At 65.1% G+C, this 21456-nt stretch overlaps 3 protein-coding genes across 3 annotated transcripts; all 3 read right to left on the bottom strand.

Annotated features, from left to right (window-relative positions):
* Positions 1-611: 611 nt before the first annotated feature.
* On the bottom strand, positions 612-6283 carry CHLRE_07g335500v5 (uncharacterized protein). The gene is made up of 4 exons (XM_043064259.1): positions 4024-6283; positions 3188-3920; positions 2890-3036; positions 612-2692 (listed from the first exon to the last, which is right to left on the bottom strand). The coding sequence occupies exons 1-4, from the start codon at positions 5857-5859 to the stop codon at positions 1245-1247; spliced, it is 4164 nt and encodes a 1387-aa protein (XP_042922827.1). The 5' UTR covers positions 5860-6283; the 3' UTR covers positions 612-1244.
* Positions 6284-6372: 89 nt separating this feature from the next.
* Positions 6373-13133, bottom strand: CHLRE_07g335451v5 (uncharacterized protein). The gene is made up of 4 exons (XM_043064258.1): positions 11361-13133; positions 9541-10886; positions 7983-8139; positions 6373-7458 (listed from the first exon to the last, which is right to left on the bottom strand). Exons 1-4 carry the CDS (start codon positions 12907-12909, stop codon positions 7409-7411), a joined length of 3102 nt encoding a protein of 1033 aa, XP_042922826.1. The 5' UTR covers positions 12910-13133; the 3' UTR covers positions 6373-7408.
* A 364-nt stretch (positions 13134-13497) lies between these two features.
* On the bottom strand, positions 13498-21278 carry CHLRE_07g335400v5 (uncharacterized protein). The gene is made up of 23 exons (XM_001700099.2): positions 21219-21278; positions 20927-21082; positions 20501-20604; positions 20016-20075; positions 19606-19696; positions 19152-19271; positions 18853-18935; positions 18458-18514; positions 18149-18257; positions 17825-17936; positions 17403-17530; positions 17080-17179; positions 16790-16880; positions 16552-16605; positions 16357-16426; positions 16079-16152; positions 15835-15912; positions 15621-15665; positions 15304-15400; positions 15088-15131; positions 14778-14836; positions 14495-14609; positions 13498-14289 (listed from the first exon to the last, which is right to left on the bottom strand). Exons 2-23 carry the CDS (start codon positions 21069-21071, stop codon positions 14182-14184), a joined length of 1944 nt encoding a protein of 647 aa, XP_001700151.1. The 5' UTR covers positions 21072-21082; positions 21219-21278; the 3' UTR covers positions 13498-14181.
* Between the last annotated feature and the right edge of the window lie 178 nt (positions 21279-21456).

The raw sequence follows: 21456 nt of genomic DNA, 5'->3' as shown, positions 1-21456 counted from the left end.
TTATGGTGCCTTGCTGCGTGTTGCCAGCGTACCAGACTGCAGCCATGCCCACGTAGCTCACTGCATTCATGCCCACGGGGCCCATGCCGCGTGCAGTACCGCCGGGATGAGCCGTGCAGCCATCGCGCTGTCATCACTGTTACGCTGCCTCCCCGTTGCCAGTACTTGCATTGCCACACGCATTCATTCCTCACCATTTACATACTTGCTTTCCACTCTGTCCACTCCGCCTCCATAGTTCCGTTCCAGCCCGCGCCAGCCCCAACCGCAGCGGCAGCCAGCCGCCCAGCCCGCGGTTACTTGCTGTGCTGTTTTGCTTCCTGTCTGGCCCGCTGCTTCCTTCCCGGTTTCTTACGCTTCCACTCACTCCCTCCCTCAGTCCCTCACATGTGATGGAACATGGCAAGGGGCAGGAAAGCGTAGTCCCGATGTGTGTGGCTCCCACCCGTGCCCACATAAATGCGTAGCAAGAAGGGACAAGGCATTGGTGCGTCGTTCGCGCGCTGTTACTGTACCGACGGTAGCTGGCAGGTTGTGTCGATGTTTTGCTGACGCGCATTCCTCACGCTCCCTCCCTCACATGTGCTGCTGGACGACGGTGGCGCTGGTGTTTCCAGGTTGGTTTCGGATGCCGCGCGCCCCGCAGCTCCGCTCCGCGCCAGCCCGCCAGCCGTCCGACAGCCTAGCCATCGCAACCTGGTTATATCAGTGATGGGTCGGCGGCGCTCCTCTATTGCCCGTGGCGTTTACCGTCTGGATGAGGTAACATGTCTGCTGTGACCGCCTCCTGCTAACCGGCCTTCTATGCGTGCTAGCGACTACAACTTCTCTTCGTGTCGCGCACATTCGCGTTCGCGTTTCGACAGCACTCCGCTAACAGTGCATGCGTACACTGGTGCCGTGCACAAGGGCGCGAGTCTCCTGCCCCAGCCAGCAGTTCTGCCTCAGCCAGCTGACACCGCACCACATTGCAGCCTTGCAGCTATATCACCGGTCCCGTACCTCACCAATACTGCGCCACCAAAGCACTGCACCTCTCTCACGTCACCAGCCGCGTCGCCAACCACACACGCCGCTGCCCGTATGCCCGCGTCGGCTTGTGGCCAGTATAGCCCTGCCTTGTCATGCTTGGTCTAGACGCGGCATAGCTGGTCCATGAGACCTTATGCTCGCGCGACACCCACATCCACACATGCATCCTGTACAACCTCAATTTCCCGCAACAAGCGTACTGCACAACAGCACTAGGTACCCTGCCCTACAGCCCCACGATAGAGGCGGCACACAGCCCCGTGCCCAGCCTGCCAGTGCGCCAGCCGGCATCCATCGCTGCAGTACAAGCTCGACTCGCAGCCGCCGCACCACACCCAGGCCCCGGCGCCCGCACAGGACTGAGGCAGTAGCGGCCAGCCACTCGCATCCAGCTCCGCAGCAGGCACACACGCCGGGTTGTCGCACAGCCACAGCCGGCGGCCGGCGTAGCGCCGCCGCAGTGCAGACCGCACGCGGCCCGGCGGCACCAGCAGCGCCGCAGCCGCCTGCATCTGCTGGGGGTCCCGCTGCTGCTGTAGCGCCGCATGGGCCCTGGACGCGCACGCCTGCAGCTGCTCCGGCGACAGCTCCTGCTGTGGGCCGTTTGCGGCTACGGCGCCCGCGCTGGCAAAGGCCTCCCTCACATCCGCCTGCCACTGCGGGTTGGGGCAGGGCCCGTCCGGACCAAACAGCCCAGCAATGCTCTCCACAGCCAAAGGCATCCGGTACCGGCCCGGCTGCTCTGCACCGTCGGGCCCCGCAGACCCGTTGGCGCCTTGCTGTGCCGCCATCGCGCACTCCTGTGGCAGCACTGCCGCCACCAGCACGGCAGTAGAATGCAGCTCTGCGCAAGCCCACCGTACGTCTATGCCAGCCTCGTCCTCCCCGCCTCCGCCGCCGTATGTAGGACCTGGCTCTTCCTCCTCGTCCTCGACTGGCTGGAGGTCGTGCCGGATGATGGCCGCTGTCGCCGCAAGCAGCGAGAACACGTCCACATCGCACAGCAGCAGGCGGCGCCACAACGCCCCATCATCGCTGCCGCTGCCGCCGGCCCCGTTGCCCTTGCTGCTGCCACCTTCGCCCTCGGCATCCGCTGCCGCTGCGCCCGCCTTCCCCGACAGGTGCAGGGCGTTCAGCAGCAGGCGGCAGCACAGCAGCGCCGTGGCAGCGGTGTGGTGAGCTCTGCCGCGCCGCCTGCACCAGGAACCTCCATCATGGTACGTGGACGTGCAGATGAGGCCCTCGGCCACGCCGGGCAGCATTTGCTCCGCGACCACCGACCACATCAGCCCCAGCTGCTCCAGGTGCGGCCGCAGCGGCTGCTGTGCCACACCGGCCTGCGCTGCTTGGTGGTCCCGGCCACGGCTGCCCTCGCCACCCGCACCGCCGGCGCTGCAGCCAGCAGCGAAGAGCGGCGCGGCGGCGTGCAGCGTCCACAGCAGCCGCGCGGCCGCGTGTGTGCAGAACAGCGCCCGCTCGTGATCTGTTGGCAGCGTTACTGCCGTGATTTCTTGGTTGTAATTTGGAAGCTCAGAAGCAGCAGCAGCTCCCCGCAGCTTGCTGAGATACCTCCGGCCAGCCGCTGGAGCCTCCCGCGCCCGCAGCGCCGCCACCGCCAGCAAGTCTAGCAGGTCTCCCGGTGGGCCGAACGCAAGCACCTCTGTAAGACCAGGTAGAGAAGGCAGATGCGTCGCACACGGCATGGCACACTTCAGGTGCAGTGGACGAAATGCCACACGGCGAGCCACAGCCGACAACTGCATCCGCAACTGGCTGTTTCGAGATTTGTTTGTATGGCGTCGTGACAGCTGCCAAAGACACGTGCCAATCGCCATAACGCAGGTCGCTTCCTCTCACCTGCCCAGCACTGGACACGCCCCACGTATCGTGTCGCCGGCTTGCCCTTTGTCAAAAGTGATGCGTACTCGCACAGCGTCCACAGCCGCAGGTACCCAGCACTCAGCAGCGCTGCTGCCTCCGGACCCGGCCTGTCGACGGCACCGCCTGTGGGCCATGGGCAATACGTTACGCGGCAGCATTGCGCCCTGTTACTATGCAGTCAACAAAGGCACACACAGGTGGTAGACGGGGGGTGCGACCATCCCGTTTGTATAGAGGTTCAGCAGGAAGGCATCCGCTGGCCCTGACCGCATACCTGCGCCACTCTTGGTGTCAGCTCCGCCTGCTCCCGACGCCACTTGTCCTGCCAGCCCCCTGCCCTCCTCCGGTAGCAGCCTGAAGACGTCAGGGCTGTGGCTAAGAGCTTGCTGCCAGCCCCACACAGTGCCGAAGAGTCCTTCGGGCAACAGACGCTCTCCCTGCGCCGCTGCCGTCGCCCCCTCCGCACCGCGCCCGCGCTGCACCAGCCCCAGAGCCGCCTCCAGAGCCGCACAGTAGCACTGCCACAGCTGCCGCAGCCGGCGGATGACCGCGCGGCGGGCCTGTGCCGAGGGCGGCCCTGACCGAGCCAGCAGCCGCGCTGCTGTCAGTGCACAGTCAACGGCTTTGCAGGCTGCCATGGCTTTTCTGGCCGCGTCATACGGGTACTTGTCCCTTGTCATCAGGGAAGGTGACTGCTGAGCAGCCCACTTCACCCACTCCGTCCGAGCCGCGTTCGCCAGGCGAATGCAGACATCGAACGTCGCCGCGTCGTTCCATGGCGGCAGCGCCAGCTGAGCTGGCAGCGGCTGCGGCAGCATCGACTCCTTGCCAGCCCGCCGCAGGATCTTGTTCATCCAGCTGACGTCATCGTCATTGATTGCCTCGGGCGCCTCCTCCAGCAGTTCCTCCAGGCCCGCCGGCAGCACGACTCCGCGCGAGCGCAGCTCTGCCGCCACAGCACGCGCGGCCACGTAAGGGCGCATAAAGCAATAAGAGCCCACGCCCGGCTGCATAAGCAAGGAATGCACATGAGCACACTTGCTGCAGTTGTAAGAGGCAACGCCTGGCAGTGCACAGGCAAGCAAGGCGGAGGGAGCGCAGCGAACTCACTGACTCCTCGACGAAAGCCTCCATCACCATATAATTGGTCGTGAACCGAATGCGATAGCCCGGCGGGCCGTGCTGGAGAGCTGGGTCGCCGGTATGAAGCGCGTGCTGCGCGCTCTCGAGTTGTACAGATATGTAGCCCTTCTGAATCGGCTTGAACGTGTCACGTTCCGACAAGGGCACCACCGCCGGCAGGTGGCGGGCCTGCCGCAGCTGCGCTGTCAGGGCCGCGGCTTGTACCTCCAGCTCCGCCCTGCGCTCAGGAGTCAGGGCCGGGGCTTGGCTGCTGCTGCTAGCGCCTGCACCGCCCCTAGGCTGACCCTGCTCCTGCCCTTGAGCCTGCCCATGCCGTGACTTGCCCGCTGCGCCGCCGCGGCCCTTCGCCTGGCCTTGGGCCGGCCGCGCCCCCGCGCCCTGCTGCTGTCGCTGCCCGCTCATCCCTGCTCCTAGTCCTCCAACCTGCTTTTGTTGCTGCTTTTGTTGCTGCTGGGCTTCATCTGCCGCCTGCAAGGACCGGTACACTTCCCGCCGCGCCGCCTGCAGACGCTTCACCTCCGCCTCCTGAGCCTGCAGCTGCTCAAGCCCCGGCCGCGGCAGGCTGCCCGCGCCACGCGCCCAGTCCTCTGCGACGTCAGCAGCGACAGCCGGGCCTATCACGCTGCTGCTGGCCGGTGCGGCTGCATCTGCCGCTAGGCGCCGGTCCAAGATGCGTTGCCAGGCTTTGAGCGCGACATCCCCGCCGCCCTCAAGCAGCGCAGAAACATTGGCCGTCTGCCTTGCAGCTGGGTCAATCAGCGTCCAGGGCGGCCCGCATTCGCCGTCCTCCGACCCAGCTGCTGCTGCCGCCGCCGCCGCCTGGCCGTAGCTGCTGCCGCGGTCGAGGGAGGCCAGGTTACGTACAGTCGCAAGCGACAACAGCGCCTGTAGCGCCGGTGCCTCATCTATTACGCCACGGGTAACGCCTGTCCACCGAACCTTTTCTAGTGATCCAAGAAATGATTCCATGGTCCGCTCATGGGCGAGGCTGACCTTCTGGCAGGCCGCCTGCTGCAGGAAGCACACGGCCCACGCCTCCGCCAGCTGGCTTTCCGCCAGCTGCTGATCGAGGTGGCGGCCGAAGTTGTGCTTCATTTGATGCGGTATGTTGGGATGCGGCTTGTCTGTCGGGGCCACGCTGCGCTGCGCATCCGTGCCCTCCGGCTCCCATAAGCCCAAGTCGATCAACTTAAAAGCCCCCAGCAGGAGTTGCACCTCTTGCACAACCTCCTGCGCTCCCTCCAGGTTGCGCCGCGACGGCCGAGAGCGCAGCAGCTGCGCGTATGTGCTCAGTAGAGAGCTGTAGCAGCGCAGCATGTGCGTCCGCAGCAGCAGGTCGAGCAGTAGCGTGCGGAGGCGGCTGTTTCGGTCGCCGATGATGAGGATGTCCTGGACAAGCAGTTCGCTGAGCCTGACGCGAATGCGCCTGTACAGCTGCCGTGCCTCGTCGGTGACATAAGGCATGGAGGTGCTGCTGCCACTGGCGCCCGCGGAGGAGGACCCAGAGCAGGTGGATGGGCCGGGGCCGCTTCGAGGTGGGGGGGCGGGGGCCGGCACCGAGCTCCGCAGCGCCAGACCGAACAGTGCCACCAGATCCACAACCAGCGGCTCCTGGTCAATGCTACTTAGTTTTGCTGCATCCACGTGCTCCGTCAGCAAGGCTAGCGTGTCCTCGAGCTGACTGCTCGTAAAGTTCGGTCCATTGTCTGCAGAGGCGAGCAGCGACGCAAAAGGCAGCAGCGAGGGGCTCTGGCTAGCATTTGCTGCCCTAGCCGCAGGGACTCGACTCTGTCTTGGTGGCATTTCGGCAACATGCAACACAGATTGTCTGCGGAAGAGATGCTTACAGCTGTGCAGTAGGCTACAATCACCTGAGCGGCATGACAGCAAAGTATAAAGATGGTTGTATGGAGGTGGGCCTTTAGGAGTATGTGCCACGATGCTCCACACTTCCCCCCAATCCGGCCCTGCAAACGGGCAGTTTTAAGTGGAGCTTCTAGTCAACTTGAATGGAACTTAGGACAGGTTTTGAAGGAGGAAAGTGGAGAAATAGGCTGGCGAGGAAGCGCATGCTGGGTAGGCGAAGGCCGAGGAGAGAAGGGCGGGGGAAGCCGCCGTGTGTCGGAAGATGGGGCCCCATGCGTGAACGTGGCTCGAAAGACGGACTGTTTTGGTTGCACCGGTATCGTGCGAGCTATTATTTTACTTTGCATTTGGCGTGCTAGCGTGCTAGCGTGCTAGCGTGCTAGCCCCTAGCGGGCTAGCTGTCTTTTCCCACCCGCCCACCCTACTTGTTTTGACGCTTGCTGTGTGACATGAATGCGGATGTTACAGAGGGGACAGTCCCAGCACCCGAAGACGCCGAGCCATCACATGCTATCAGGGCCCAACATGACTCCACCAACCCCGACTTTGCTGCAAACCCTCCCGCGGGCAAAGTCCGTGTGACTCCGCGCACAGTGAGTCCTAGCCAAGCCTCAACCCGCCAGAGCCCCACCGCTGTGCCTCAACGTCACAAGCCTAGGCACAGAAGTGCCGGGAAACGTCTAGGCCGCAGGACACACGCACAGCGCACGCACTAACCAGGGCGCAAGCGTCCAGGTACTAGAACGGTCGCCCACGCGTGCAACCTGCCCACACACAAAGCCACCAACCACGCACAACCTCTCACGGCGAGGGAGGCGGGGAATCAGCGTCATACGGCAAGCGCAAAACCATGCCGTCACCAACAGCCCGAGAGATGAAAGGATGCGCAGACGGCACAGTGTCCCAACCCTTCGGCCTGATACCCAAAGTCACAAACGTCTGGAGCCGACCCCAGAAGTCAGCTACGACGGCAAGTCCAATGCTCAGCACCCGGGCCGACGGCAGCTTCGCTCGCGCCGCCAGCCCGGCCATAACCATACGCTGCCGACCAAAGTCCAGGGCAGACATAGCAGCGAGGCACACCACATCCCACACAGGTGGCGCAAGCCCCGCAGGCGGGCGCACCAACCACAACTCCTCACGAGAGAAGGCACTTAGAGCATCCTCTGGCACGAAACCCATAGCCATTCCCATGTTTTCCCGCAGGGACAGCGCCACAGTGCAGTCCCAAAACCAGTGACGCCGGTCCCCATCCTGCATATCAACCCCACACGCCCAACACGGGTCAACAGCAACGCCTCGCGCCCGCTCGCTAGCATGCCGTGGGAACGCCCAGCAAGCGTTGGCGGCCACACGCCACAGCGCTTCCTTATGATGATTCTCCCATTTCAGCGACCACAAGCGGGCCAAGGTGCACACGAAAGCCCCCGCCGCCAGGGCAGCCCCCACCCCCGACACACCCGCATCGCACACATACTGCAAATGCTTAGCCTTCAGGGCGGCTAACTGTGGAGCCATTTGTAGCACGGTCCCCACCTGCACCGTGTAGGCAGTGAGCAGGATGGGCGGCCCCCCGCACTGCAACCAGCCAAGCCCCCGCACCACCTGTTGCACCGACTCCGCCGTAGCACTCACGATGTCGGCCGCCGGGAGCGGCAGCGCGGCGGCAAGCCCCCGAGCCAGCTGGGCGGCACGCGCGGCGGCAGCCCAGCCAGCGGGGAGAAGGGCCACCGCCGCCGCAAACCGGTCGGCCGCCTCTTGAGGCGACGCCGGCCCCGGCAGGGGCGACGGCAGGCGCGCCCGCGTGCTCCAGTGCAGCACACGCCGCCACACAGCAGTCACATACATTTCCACACACGCTTCACCAAACCGGGAGCCCTCCGCCCAAGGGCGTGTCAATGCCTGCCGCAGTTCGTTCAGGCCGTCATGCGCTGCAACCAGCTGGCCCACACACGCCAGTCCCGGCAGAGCGAACAAATCCGCGAACGCCACTTCCCACGTGCGGCCGTCCTCACACAGCGCCGGGTTAGCCCACAACGGCACATGACTCACCCACGCGCCCGGCTCGGGCGGCGCCACAAGAGTCACCGCGGGCAATTCAGTCATGGCTTTCAGCAGGCGCGCAAACGGCTTGCCCGCCGGGGTGAGCGGCTTATTTAGCACACGGTCCGCGGCCCCCCGCACCAACAAACGCAGGGGCGTTGCCGCCGGGTGCACCTGGCGCAGCCACGCCGCCGCGACCCGAGCAGTCCACGGGGGCACGTACGGCAGCAGACCACACACAACCAACACACACCGCACCGCGAGACCGGCTTGCCGCGCTTTCACATGCGGCACCAGCGGTAACAGGCCCGCCCCCCCCCCCACCGCCGGAGGCAGTTGCATAAGTTCAATGGAGAGGCCAGGCGGGCGTGCCTGGGGGTTGGCATCAAACTGGGCCGGCGACAGTCGCCGATCCACCACCGCCGCTACCCTGGCTAGCAGCCGGTCAACAACGTACAGTTGGGGAAGACCCGCAAATTCCAAATGATACAGGACCTTGCCCAAAGCATAAGCCGACGCCGCGGCCGCCCGACCAAACATGGACACGGGCATGCGCGCGATTTTGCTCAGCACCCCCAACACGGCCTCAAACGTAACTGGTGGGGAGAGTGCGCCCCAATCCCCGTAATGCACCCCTAGTGACTTGGCCGCCGGCACCACACGCCAGCCAGGGGGCAGGGGCGGGCCAGCCATGCCGGCCGGCAGGGCGCCAGCACCGCCGACCGTCCCCATCACCATCAGTTCAACTTTAGTCATGTTTAAGCGTTGTCCAGACGCCCGCCGAAACACATCCATGTCCGCCAGGAACCCCGGCACCGCCTGAAACCCCTCTAGAAACGGCGTGCAATCATCCGCATACTGGGACGCCAGCACCGACGCAAGGTTAGCGAGCACACCATGCCCCCGGCTGCGTAGCCATGACAGGAGGGCTTGTGCCACAGCGAGGTAGAGCAACGGAGCCAACGGGCAGCCCTGCCGCACGCCCGCCATCAACGGCACCCATCCTGACACACGTCCATTCACCAACGCCGCCCCACGCGTATCAGTTAACAGGCGGGACACCCACGTAAGAAAGCCCGCCCCCACGCCCATGCGCTCCAGACACGCGAGCAGAAAAGAGCGGTCCACCGTATCATACGCCTTGTAAAAGTCGAGGAAGGCCGCCACAGCCGGTGCCTTTTTGGCGGCTTTCAACAGGCCAGGAGTAAGTTGGAGCAAGAGGACGTTATCGGCAATGCGACGGTCCGTCAGAAACGCAGTTTGCTCAGGGTCAATGATACGCCCAAACACCGGTTGCAGTCGCAAGCACAACACCCGGGCAAGGGTGCGGTAATCGGTATCCGTCAGCGTGATGGGGCGATAATTAGAGGGCTCGGTAGGGTCGCCCGACTTAAAGAAGAAAGACCACACGCCATCCAGAAGCCCGTCAGGCACCCCAGCCCCCTCCCCCACCGCCGTAAACACATCCGCTAGGACCGGCGCAAATTCACTGTCATAGTGTTGGTATAACTCCACCGGTATGCCGTCAGGGCCCGCCGCGCGCCCAGCCGGCGCAGCGGCTAGCGCCGCGCGCACCTCCGCCGCCGAGACCGCAACCCGCCCCAGCTGATCCGCCTCTTCGGCTGTACACCGGCGCCCGTGCTGTTGCAGCGCATCCAGGACTGGCGTGCGGGCGTCTGGAGCGGGCGGCGGCGCGGCACTGACGTCCCTCCAGTACCGCGCCATCATCTGCCCCATGACCGTGGGGTCGGATGTAGTGGTGCCATCGGGCTGTTTCAACTTGGCAATCACGCGCGGCCCACCCGCCGGCCGCAGCATGCGCGTGAGGAGAGGGCAGGGCTTCTCGCCGCCACGCAGCCACGCGTGGCGCGTACGTCGCGCCGCGCCGGCGGCCGCGGCCACGGCGGCCTCCGCCGCCGTGCATCGCGCACGCACGGCCGCCTGCGCCGCCACCTGCACATCACCGCCAGCCTCCACCGCGGCGGCTGCTGCTGCCGCCGCCTCAAGCGCGGCCGCCTCCCGCTGGCTGGCGGCCACACGCCTCGTAACAGCTTCCCGGCTCAGGCGGTTGGCGGACGTGGCGGCAGCCCGTTTAAGGGCCGGCCACCACTCCAGCAGCTCAACAGGATCAGTAGGGCGTGCCGCCAGGGCCGTACCCAGCCAGGCATGGTAGTCACGATCCAAGTCTTTGAAGTCCCGGAAACCGAGGTGGGCCCTGGGCAGGCTCCGAGCGGGTGGCGCGGCTTCAGGCGACGCCGCAAGGGCAACCGTCACAAGCATGTGATCGGAGGGCACCCCGGCGGCGACGCCGCACTCCAGGACCTGTGGTTCGAGGCCGCCGCTGCACAGGATGCGGTCCAGCCGACTCGCCCCGTGGGGGTGGAAGAAGGTACACACGCGGCGAGCCGGGTGGCGCCGCCGTAACACGTCAATGAGGCCAGGGCACGCCGCCGCCAGCGCGGCGGCTGCGGGTCCGTCGCTGCGCGCCCGGCCAGTGACTGTGTCTAGCGCCACATCTGCCACAAAGTTGAAGTCAGCTGCTAGGAGGTGCTCGCCCGAGCCCGACGCCCGCAGGCCCACCCACTCACGAATGAAAGCCTGCTGTGCTGTGGATGCCAGGGGAAAGTAGGCTGACGTCAGCGTGAAGGTGTGGCCACCCCACTGCAACTGCAAACTAACACCGCGGCCCGCCCACGCGCCGTCCGCCACCGACACGGCAGCTGCGCCGCCAGTGAGCACCATGGCGCCTTGCTGCAGAAGGCTCGACCGAATGAGGATTGCCGTGCCGCCAGTAACACGACGGCCCTCCGGCTTCTGGGCCGGCGCCCACCACGCCGTCCACTCGCGTGCATGCAGCCGCTGAGCGGCTGCCGCCAGGTCCGCCGTGACAAGGTCAATGTCCGAGTCAAGAACGTGCGTCTCTTGGAGACACATCACATCCAGGTGCTGCCGTTCCCAGCAGCTCAGCAGGGCGTGCAGGCGCGAGCACCCCAGGTGGGGCACCCGCTTCCGCAGCCCCCGCACGTTATGCGACCCCACCCGCAAGGGCCGGGGCCCCGGAGCGGCCTGCTTCGGCCGCCGCATTACTGCTGCCTGCCCCCGGGCGGGGCGACCGAGCTAACGTCCATGAAGTCGCCAGGACCGCCCCGCCGGCCCTGACACAGCAGCTTCGCGTTGACATCCGGCGCTGTCTCCGCATCCCCCAGCAGCCCCTGCCCGACGCCGCCCGCCAGGCCCTCATCACCCACACCACCGTCGCTGCTCCACCCCGCGGGCAGGACCGCCGGGCCCACGATGCCACCCAAGCCCGCCGTTGACACCGGCGCGGCCGGCGGCGAGGCCGGCTCCACGCCCGCCGCAGCGGTGGCCTCTACGGCGGTCATCGTGCCACTCACGCGCGCCCGCTGCCGCGGCCGCCGCCGCGGCCGCCCCGGCCTCGGCCGCCGCCGGGGTGCCCGTTGCCCCGGCCGCTGCTGCCGCCGCCGCCGCGGCTGTTGCGGCGGCTTGCACCGCAGCCGCCGCCGCCAGGGCCTGTTTGGCCGCCTTGCTCTCCCGGATGGCCAGCGCCAGCGCCGCCTCGCCCGCCGCGGCCGCCGCCTGCGCCTGCTCCCGGCTCCGCTTGGGGGCCGCACGCCGGGCCGCAGCTGCCGCAGCGTCCAGCGCAGTCGGCGTCAGGTCCGGCATCATCTCATCGTCCTCAGGCTTGTCCTCCATCGCGTCCTGGTCTACCAGCATGCGGAGGGGGTTTGGGTCAACCACCACCGCCGGCACCACGGCCGCGTTCGCGATCACCGCGGCGAAGACCGCCTGCACCAGCGACCGGACCACCACCGCGTCCGCCTCTGCAGCCGCGGACACCACGCGGCCGTGGACCTTCTGCTGCCACGGGCGGGTGCCGCGACCGCGGCCGCTGCCGTTGCCCTTGCCGCTGCCGTCGAGCCCAGGGTCCGCCGCGGCACCACGGCCGCAACCGTCGCCCACGCCCACGCCCACAGCCTCTGCGGCAGCAGCCGCCGGCGCCTTCAGCACCTCCACAGCGGCGGCGTCCGCGCCCGCGGCAACCGCAGCCGCAGCCGCAGCCGCAGTCGCGGCCGCCGTGGCCGCCGCATCCGGAGCCGCCGCGGCCGCCGCCCGGGCGGCAGCCGGGGCAGGCGGCGGGTGGCGTACCCGGCGCACCTGGGCCCCCCGGGCCGCCTGCGCGAGGTACCGATCGATATCCTCCCGCTGGAAGATCACCTGGCGCCCCCACCTGCCCAGTCCCACCGCGAAAGCGTCGTCGGCCGATGGCAGGCGCGCGGTGTCGCCCACCTTGACCAGCACTTGCCCACTCTGCAGCACGGGCTGCGAGAACTGGTACGAGAACACGTCCCGCGTAATCTCCTCTACTGGGGTACTCAAGAGGTGCTGCACGAGGTCCCGCTGCAGCCCCTCGGGCAGTCCGTGGGGCAGGCCGCTCACGCGCAGCCACCGCTTGCCCTTGGGGGGCCCCGCCTCCGAGTACTGCGCCTCAGCCTCCCAGCGAAGGCTGGGGATATCACCGGCGGCGGGAGCCACCACGCCGCCGCCCTCGTCCAGCAGCTCCGACAGCTTAGACTCCAGCTCGCACGGGAAGGTGGCATTTAACTGGATGCACACCACCGCCGCTGCGGCACCGCCCCCGCCACCGCGGCTAGTCACCGGGATGCCGAGGCGTTGCGCCGGCCCATCCACGCCGGCCGCCGCCGCCGCCAGCAGCAACGGCTCCCACAGCAGACTAATGAGGCCATTCACCACCGCCTGCCGATTCTCTAGGAAGAAGGCGAGCGGCTTGTCGCCCGAGTAAATTGCCCGAAATTTGGTCACGACCCAGTCACCGGCGTGCGCCTCGATGTGCTGTAACACATGTCGAGGCGTAGGTACTCTCAAGGCCTCAACCAACGGACCTTTGCGACGTTTCACGTTCATGTTACAAGTCGGTCTGAACCAAAGTCGGAGCCAAGTCTGAACCCAAGTCTGAACCAAAGTCTGAGGTGACATGGAGGCGGTTTTGAGTCACTCTTGTGTGTTCATCCCGGGGGTTGGTCTCTGCCCGGCAACTAGGAATGGCCGGGCAGACCCGTGCTGGTTATTAGGCGGCGTAGAAATTAGACGGCCGCGGGGCTGGAATGCTGTAATTGGTGGGTGATTGTTATTTTCGATTCCGAATCATCTCAAAACTTTGCTTCGATACGGTAATTCCCTGGCAGCCCCTGATCCCTGTCTAAAAGCTCCTTTGATGTTTGACAGACCTCACGGCCCTCAATCAGCACCGCATGGAGCTTGCTACCGTACCGTACCGTACCGACTGCCCCCCAGCTACCTATGAAATGCGCACATGCAGTCATGCAGGCCGTTGCCTCTGCCTGCATCATTCGGACTTTCTTTGGTTTCCTTCGATTTACTGCACCGTGCCGGCCAGGGGTGCGCCGCTGAGGGGCTGACCGCTGTTGGACGGCTGCGCCGTTCCTAATTGGAGACCACGCCCATTTCACTGCAGCCCAGCTTTCCTCCGTCCTCTTCTTCAAGTTACATCACTTGTACGCCGTGCAGCCCGCAGCCGCTCACCCTCAGCAAAACTTCGTCTACGACGCGCGCATAGGCCTTCCCCGCCGAGCATCCAGCTACACCCAGGGGTACGCCTTCCCATTGGCAGCTTCGCATCCTCAGCTCTGGTTGTGTTGTTGGCGTGTTTGCACTGCATTCGACTCGCCCTTCATTGCCGTACGCTTCGGGTCCCCTCGTCTGCCTTGCCGCGCCCTGTTCTTGCCCCGGCTTGCCACACTGTCGCCCGGCCATTGCTTTGCTGCACGCTGCTCGAATACGTTGGTTGTCGTCGTCGGCACTCATCCATGGGCGTCGGTTGCCTGATAGCCAGGTGCGCTACAACTCTGCATCGCGCGTGTATGGCGTCGCACAACGTCTGCGCGGTGCTATCGCCTGGCCGGGCACCCGGAGTGTGAGGATTGCGCGTCAGCAAAATCTATGAGCCATCCAGCGCGATCATCGGTGAAGTAGCCGCGAACCCACTCTACGACTCTTGCCCTGACCCGCCTTGTGGGATTTGTGGGCCGGGATTATAGCCATCACACTCGGGACTATGCTTCTCAAATGTACCAGGAATTCAACCTCGCCCTCCTTGCATACCAGTACTACCAACTGCACGGACTAGCGTCTTGACTACGTGCCCCACTCGACACGTTACGCAGCAAGCTTGCGGAACTTGAGGCGCTGCGGCGCAAAGGTGGAGCCGGTGCGGCGCTTGCGGTCCTCCTCATAGTCGCTGTACCCACCTGCGAAGAAGTGCAGCTGCGGAGGGAGGCGGCAGACGAGGAAGGAGGACAGGAAGGAGAAAGATCACACAGGAGGTATCAGGTACTGGTGAAGGCGTGCCGCGCAGTGCCCACACGACGAGGGGCGCGATGTGCAGGACTGGGCACAGGAAAAACTGCAATACGCCAATACCGCACGGTTGCCCGCACCCGCAACCACGCTACGGCCCTGTGTGTCGCACCTTGCTGTCTCCCTCGAAGGCCAGGATGTGGGTAGCCACGCGGTCCAGGAACCAGCGGTCGTGGCTGATGAGCAGTGTGGTGCCCGCGAAATTCAGGATGGCCTCCTCCAGGCAGCTGCGAGGCGGTGGCGGTGTTAGGGGGGTTGCGGAGTCAAGGATAGGAAGGGCGTTAGGGCGGGACGAAGGCAGGGGTGGCGCACCGCGGCGGCGCACGTGGCAGCAAAGCTGTGGGTGAGGAACATACCGGCAATGCAGGGCTGCATGGGGCGGCGCTGTGACTCACCGCAGCGTGTCAACGTCCAGGTCGTTGGTGGGCTCGTCCAGCAGCAGCAGGTTGCCGGCCTAACAAGGAGGTTTGGGGAAGGCGCAAAGGAGGCGTACCAGTGGCGTGAGGGCGGCCTAAGGGTGGCGAGAGGGTGGCGTGACAGCCGGAACAAGAGGTGTCACCAGCCGCAAATTGGTGGCTGTTGGCTAGGCGCATGTGTGCCGCCGCGGTGGCGCTCGACAGGCCCACACGGACCAATCAGCGCAAGCCCAGCCAACCCGATGCGTTCAGGCTCAGGCCGGCTCCCACCCAGCATGTCAGCACGCACCTGCTTCAGGGTCTTGGCCAGGTGCAGGCGGTTGCGCTCGCCGCCTGCGAGACGCACACAGACACAAGGCCAGGCGCAGCACGTCATCACGACATGCTTGACTTGCCACCTCCGATGTGCCCGCGCTACCAACTGCCCTGCACTAGTGAAGCTGCGCAGCAGCTGCCCGCGTTGAGCCCGCGCCCACTCAGCCGCCACTCGCCCGCGCCCACTCACCGGACAGGCTGCCGACCTTCTTCTGCTGGTCGCCGCCCTTGAAGTTGTACCAGGAGCAGTAGGCGCGCGCGTTGATGAGGCGGCCGCCCAGGTCCACCTGAAAGAGCAGCGGCAAGGGGAGCGGAGGGGAGCGATGTAGGAGGAAGGGCGGTAGCGGGTGCTGTCACGAGGGCGGTGTGCTGTACCAGGGGCAAGGTCGGATAGCCCGCAAGTCGGCTTCCCAGTCCCAGCAAAGTGCAGCTGCAGAGGCGCAGGTGCACGTGTGTGCACACATGCATACAACTTCTCGTTTAGTTTCCCTACACCACACCACCCACCTCGTCCTTGCCGTCCGCGATCTCCTCGTACACGGTTTTGTCGCCCTGGTGGGAAACAGCAAAAAGGCCAGTCGATCAAGCAGAACGTAGCTCGGCGCGCAGCGCTTTCGTCATTCTCATCCCATGTGCTCTGCACAGCCTGCTCACGTGCATGGCCGCTACATTGGCGCACGCACATGACACAATCTCGTCCGTCACACGCCCGCCCGCTCACCGCTAGCGAGTCGCGGCTCTGGTCCACGTACATGGGCACCACGGTGTCACCCAGGCGCAGAGAGCCGCCGTCAGGGTTCTGGGAAGGGTGGACGTGGGAGGCGGTGCCAGCGGGGTAGGGAACATTGCAGAACTCAGCGCAGGTCCGATGCGGTGCAGGCATGGGTGGCGTGGAGCTGGTGCGAAAAGCAGCTGCAGGGCAATACGAAGCAGCACAACTGGACTTGCAGCCGCTCGCACCGCACCTGCTGTTTCATGATCATGCGGAACAGGGTGGACTTGCCGGCGCCGTTGCCGCCGATGATGCCGACACAGGCGCCTGGAACCGACGTTGGGGCCGCGTTTCGCATCATGAGTAACACGAGCCAGGTAAAGGTGCGTGGTGATCAACGCAACGCAGGCTATCACACAACGTTCCTGCGGTCTGTCCAGGTTAGCGCACGCAAGATGCCTAGTGCGGATACCAAACGTCACCCAGCAATCGGGATGGAGCTGTTGCTGACGCTCCGGCGCCAGAACCCACCGGGCGGGATGGAGAAGGTCGCCTCGTCAATCAGCAGCCGGTCCTCAAAAGACTTCTTCAGGCTCTCAACCTGGCAGTGTGTAGATAAAACGTGTAAGGCATACTATAGGCTAATACTGTTGCGAACGCCATATGGGCGCACGATCATGCGCAAATGCCCTGGCCACACCCGCCTCACGCTCCGGCCCGACTCACGTCCAGCACCAGGTCACCCAGGCGGGGGCCCTGGGGGATGGTGATGCTATCCAGCTGCGTGGCACAGTCATAAGAACGCAGCAGGGCAGGGCTTCAAGTTGTTGTGACGAGAGATACTGCCACTGCCAGTGCCACGAGTGGAAACCAAAGCAGGCGCGCAGAGCTTCGTAAGCCTCCCCTGTCCGCCCACCCCACCTCTTCACCCGCACCGCGCCCACTACGCCCAACCCCGCCCCACCTGCGCCGCCTTGACGTAGGCGGCCTGCTGCGCCACCAACTCGTCATAGCGGCGCATGCGGGCCTGGCCCTTCTTCTGCTGGCCCTTGGCCCTGTGGGCAAGCGATGGAGGCGGGTGGCGGCGCGACAGTGTGTGGCGGGTAGGCGCAAGCAAGGTGTTGCGACGGTGCACACGGGGGCGGTAGGCTACTGCCACTGCTACTTGTGTGCATGCCGCTGTGCCGCCATGTCGCCGTGCCGCTTAAGATACATGTTATGCCCGAGAAACGGACGCGGAAGAGTGAAGCTCACTTCTTGTTGATCCAGTCCAGCTCCTCGCCAATGGCCTTGTCCAGAGCCGCCTGTTGCTTGGCCTCCAGCGTGATGCGCTTGGCCTTGGCGCCCAGCCACTCTGTATGGTGTGTGCAGGAGCAGGCGCAAGAGAAGGCGCGAGAGCGGTGCCGGCAGTCAGGCGTAGTAGGTGATGACTTTTGCAGGAGACTACCAGCACGTGTAGCTCAACACGTCGCACCCAGACCGAGCTCGTCGCCCCTCGATAACACCCCTGCCAGACCGCGGGCACTCACTGCCTGCCTGCCCCTCCCCTAAAAGCTCGGCCCCCTCATGCCTCGCACCCGAGTAGTTGCCCTCGAAGGGGATGCCGGCGCCGCGGTCCAGCTCCAGGATCCAGCCCGCCACGTTATCCAGAAAGTAGCGGTCGTGCGTCACAGCCACCACAGTGCCCTTGAAGTCGGCCAGGAAGCTAAGGGGGCATGGGTGGTAGGTGGGTGGGTGGGCGGATGGTGTGGTGTCGTGCGGGGCGGGGCGGGGCGACATGGGGAGGGGCGGTGCCGGGCGGGAGCAGAGGCGATGCGAGTAAGGCAGGGGCTGCTTTGGGTGGAGCCCGGGCGTGTGGCACTGCCGCCGGACAGACATGGGTTACACCTCATACTGACGTACGGATGTGCGCTCCTTTCGGAGTTGTCCACCAAGCTCACAGCCCCCCTGGTATCGTTACCGGGCATGGCGAAAAGAAACAGCCCTCCCAGTTCCTCACCGCTCCAGCCACGCCACGCTCTCGGCGTCCAGATGGTTGGTGGGCTCGTCCAGGAGCAGGATGTCGGGCGCGGACAGCAGCAGCCGGCACAGGGCCACACGGCGCCGCTCACCTGGCCGGAAGGAGGCGGCGGAGGAGGAACGCAAGATTACGATTGCAGGTGACGCAGGCGAGGACTGGATGAAATCCAGCGATGCCAGTGCCTGGCAGAGACACACAGTGCCACACCCTTGCCCAGTCACTTGCCCAACCGCATTCCACAATTCGAGAACCCATTGATTCCCAGCTGTCAGTGCCCCTCGCAGCACATCCCCGCCGCCTCACCTCCCGACAGGTTCTTGACCAGGGCGTCGGGCGGCGGGCAGCGCAGTGCGTCCATGGCCTGCTCCATGGCGCGGTCGATCTCCCAGCCGTTGATGGCGTCCAGCTCAGCCTGTCCGTGCGGGTCACGGCAGGCGGAGGCAGGGATGATAGTGGTGGCCGTGTGTAAATGATGAATCAGGGGTGGCGGGTTGTAGTACTGGAAAGGCAGTCTGGAGGTGTGTGGGCAACAGTAGGCGGGTGGATGGGCGGCACGCAGATGCTAGGGACATGTCCGCACGGTCACGCCTGTCGCCGCTCCAGCCGCCGCACCTGTAGCCGGTCCATCTTGTTGGACAAGGCGTTCAGGTCCGCGTCCGGCTCGCCCATCTGCAAGTGCGGCGTGCGTAGGGAGTGGGGAAAAAGAAAGGCTTGCGAGGTGGCATGAGATGAACAAGTCCCGCGGTCCGCATGCGACCTATCCGCGGTGGTGGGCCCGGCAGATGGAATCCTGACTGCGCTTCCACCCGACACTCTCCGGCGTGACTCACAGCCCCTTTCGCCGCGTGCGCGTGCCTCATCCCGCTCACCAGCTCAGCACCCGCACGGGGTGCGCGCGCTTGTCGCTTTCCTTTCACCCCCCAGCCCAGCCCATACACCCAGCCCATACCCAGCCCACACACCCAGCCCACACACCCAGCCCAGCGTACACACGCACACGCACTCGCCTTGAGCGACAGCGCCTCGTACTCTGCCAGCTTGCCCTTCACCGCCGCCAGGGCCGGCTCAATGTTGGACAGCACCGTCTCGCCTGGCGGCGCGGGGCGGGATAGCGTGGTGAGGCATGAGCGCACGAGTGCATTACGTAGGGCTACGTGAAAGCAGCACATCCGTGAGGCGGAAGCTGGTGAGTGGCCCTTCACGCTTCCCGCCATCACCTCTACCAATTCCTCCTTCTCCTCCTCTTCTCCTCCTCCTCCCCCTCCTCCCCCTCCTCCCCCTCCACCACCGCCCGGTGTTGGCTCACCGTCGTTGAGCTCGGGCTCCTGCGCCAGGTAGCCCACCCGGATGCCGGGGGCCAGCACCACGCGGCCGTCAGCCAGGCTAGTGTCCACTCCCGCCAGGATCTTCATCAGCGTGGACTTGCCTGACGGCAGCAGGGGGTAACGAGAGCGGAGTCAGCGGGGCAAGTCGAGGTTGTACCCCAAACCACAACGTGCCGGGGCCAAGTGGCGGCAGCGGTGAGGAGCAGCGGTCGGGAGCGCCTGTCCACCATGCCAGCCAGCCTGGGCGCCACAGCACCGAGTCCCCTCCAGAAGTCACAGCGAAATACTGCGCTCCATGCAACCGCCCCACTCGCCACCCAACCTCCCACCGCACCTGTGACGGCCCCCTCCTGGGTTCTCGCAAACCGCCCCCCTCGCTGGCCTCATCCGTACCCACCTCCATCCTCTTCCCTACCCCAGCTCCCGCTGCCTCACCCGCGCCGTTGGCTCCCAGCACTCCGATCTTGGCCCCCAGGTACATGCCCAGAGACACGCCCTTGAGCAGCTCCTTGCCGTTGGGGGCCAGCTGGAGGGAGGGCAGGCAGGCAGGCAGGCAGGCAGGCAGGCAGGCAGGCAGGCAGGCAGGCAGGCAGGCAGGCAGGCAGGCAGGCAGGCAGGCAGGCAGGCAGGCAGAGTGCATGTGGGGTTGTAAAGGGGTGGTCGCCGGCGGCGCACCGCAGCGTGGATCCGGGTGCTCAGAGGAGCCCTGGGGGCGCACGTGGTGTGCAGGCGGCACCCGACTGCTTCAACCCACGCCCCGGTGTCCCCAACTCTCCAGTAAGTGGGCTAGGTACTACGTGCAAGGTGAGGAGCTAGACGCAAAGCGCAGCCGTGAGCCGTCTCACCTTGCGCACTTTCTCCATGGACAAAATAATCTTGCGCGTCTCCTCCTTGTAGGCACCCCCCTGCGGTACAGAGCAGTGCATGTAGCAGGTACGGGAGGAGCTCGTTGTGGTACTCAGGTCAGAGGCGCGATACAACTTGCGGTACTGCCCATGAGCTGTTGTGCGGCGCCGTGCCGCAGGCTGGCCAAGCCATTGTTGGACTGAGAGCACATGCATTACCGACCCACATCAGGAATGCATGCCCTACAGATGTTCGACAAGCGGACACGCGGTTCCGCATCATAGCACAGCTTAAAGCATGCAGTCTCGTGGCCAGGCGTCAGGCCAAGGCCCAGAATGGAGCCGCAACCGCTCTTAGGCGAGCTGCAGCTGCACAACCGTATGCTCTGAATGGCCTGCAACTAGGCCCGCCGCCACAGACCTGCTTTCCTTCTTATCTTCTGTAAGCTTCGGATGTGTGTCTTGACTGGCTCTCCAAGGCTCACCTGGCGCACATCTCCCGGGCTCTTGTACTTAGTGGCAGAGCCACCACCACCGCCACCGCCACCACCGCCACCGCGCGCCGGGCCGGACGAGGTTGAAGGCGGCGCTGCGCGGCAATAAGGGGGTATGACAACAAGCGAGTGTGTCAGCAACGAAACCGGATGTGAGGATGGCCGGTGAACAGCGTCCTTCCGTGCCATCAGGCCATAGCGCCGGCCAACATGCTCCATGCGAAGCCCACAAGGCCAGTACGCCTCCCAAGCCCCGACCGTAGCCATTTAGTCCCGCTAAACAACCCATGTACCACGCTATGATTATTCTGCCTGGTTTGACGACATGGCGCCGGCCAGAATCCCCCGGGGGACCGTCAGCTACCCCCGCCCTGCAGCACTGCGCGTGGCTCCGCGAAACCCACCTCAAGTACTCACCCGAGGTCTTGGGGCCGGTCTTCTTCTTGGCCGCATGCACGTCCACGCACAGCCTGCGGCCCGACACCAGACGCGGACACGGCCCGGCCTTAAAGGCCTGGCCCTGGCGCACCGAGCTCCGAAGAGGAGACGGCGCGAGCAGCATGGCTCTCGCTTCTGCGGGAGTTGCAAGGCGCCAGGAGGAGTAATATTTTCAACACGCTTGATAAGTTTGCATCAGTGGGATTATAGCGAGCTTCTCGCGTCTACACGCAAAAAATAGTCGACTAGAGATGGGTTGTAGACTGCTTACTTTGAAAGTGCTGGTGCGTAACGTCCTACGATGTTATGATAACCCCAGTCGCTGCAAACCCAGACCTTTGCGAAAACCGAATTGTGCCGGTCTACGGTATGCTTGCACGTTCGCCATTGCTCTCCCCCCCCCCCCCCCCGCACGCCTCCTCTCACCGGCCGTGCCTGTGATGCCATACCACAGCGCTGCACCAGCACACTATTCCTGCTGGTGTTTATGTGTTGTGCCTGAAAGTCGT

The sequence above is a fragment of the Chlamydomonas reinhardtii genome, chromosome 7 (genome assembly GCF_000002595.2).
Source record: "Chlamydomonas reinhardtii strain CC-503 cw92 mt+ chromosome 7, whole genome shotgun sequence".
In the NCBI taxonomy this organism is placed as follows: Eukaryota; Viridiplantae; Chlorophyta; class Chlorophyceae; order Chlamydomonadales; family Chlamydomonadaceae; genus Chlamydomonas; species Chlamydomonas reinhardtii.
This window is presented reverse-complemented; position numbering and strand designations above follow the sequence as displayed.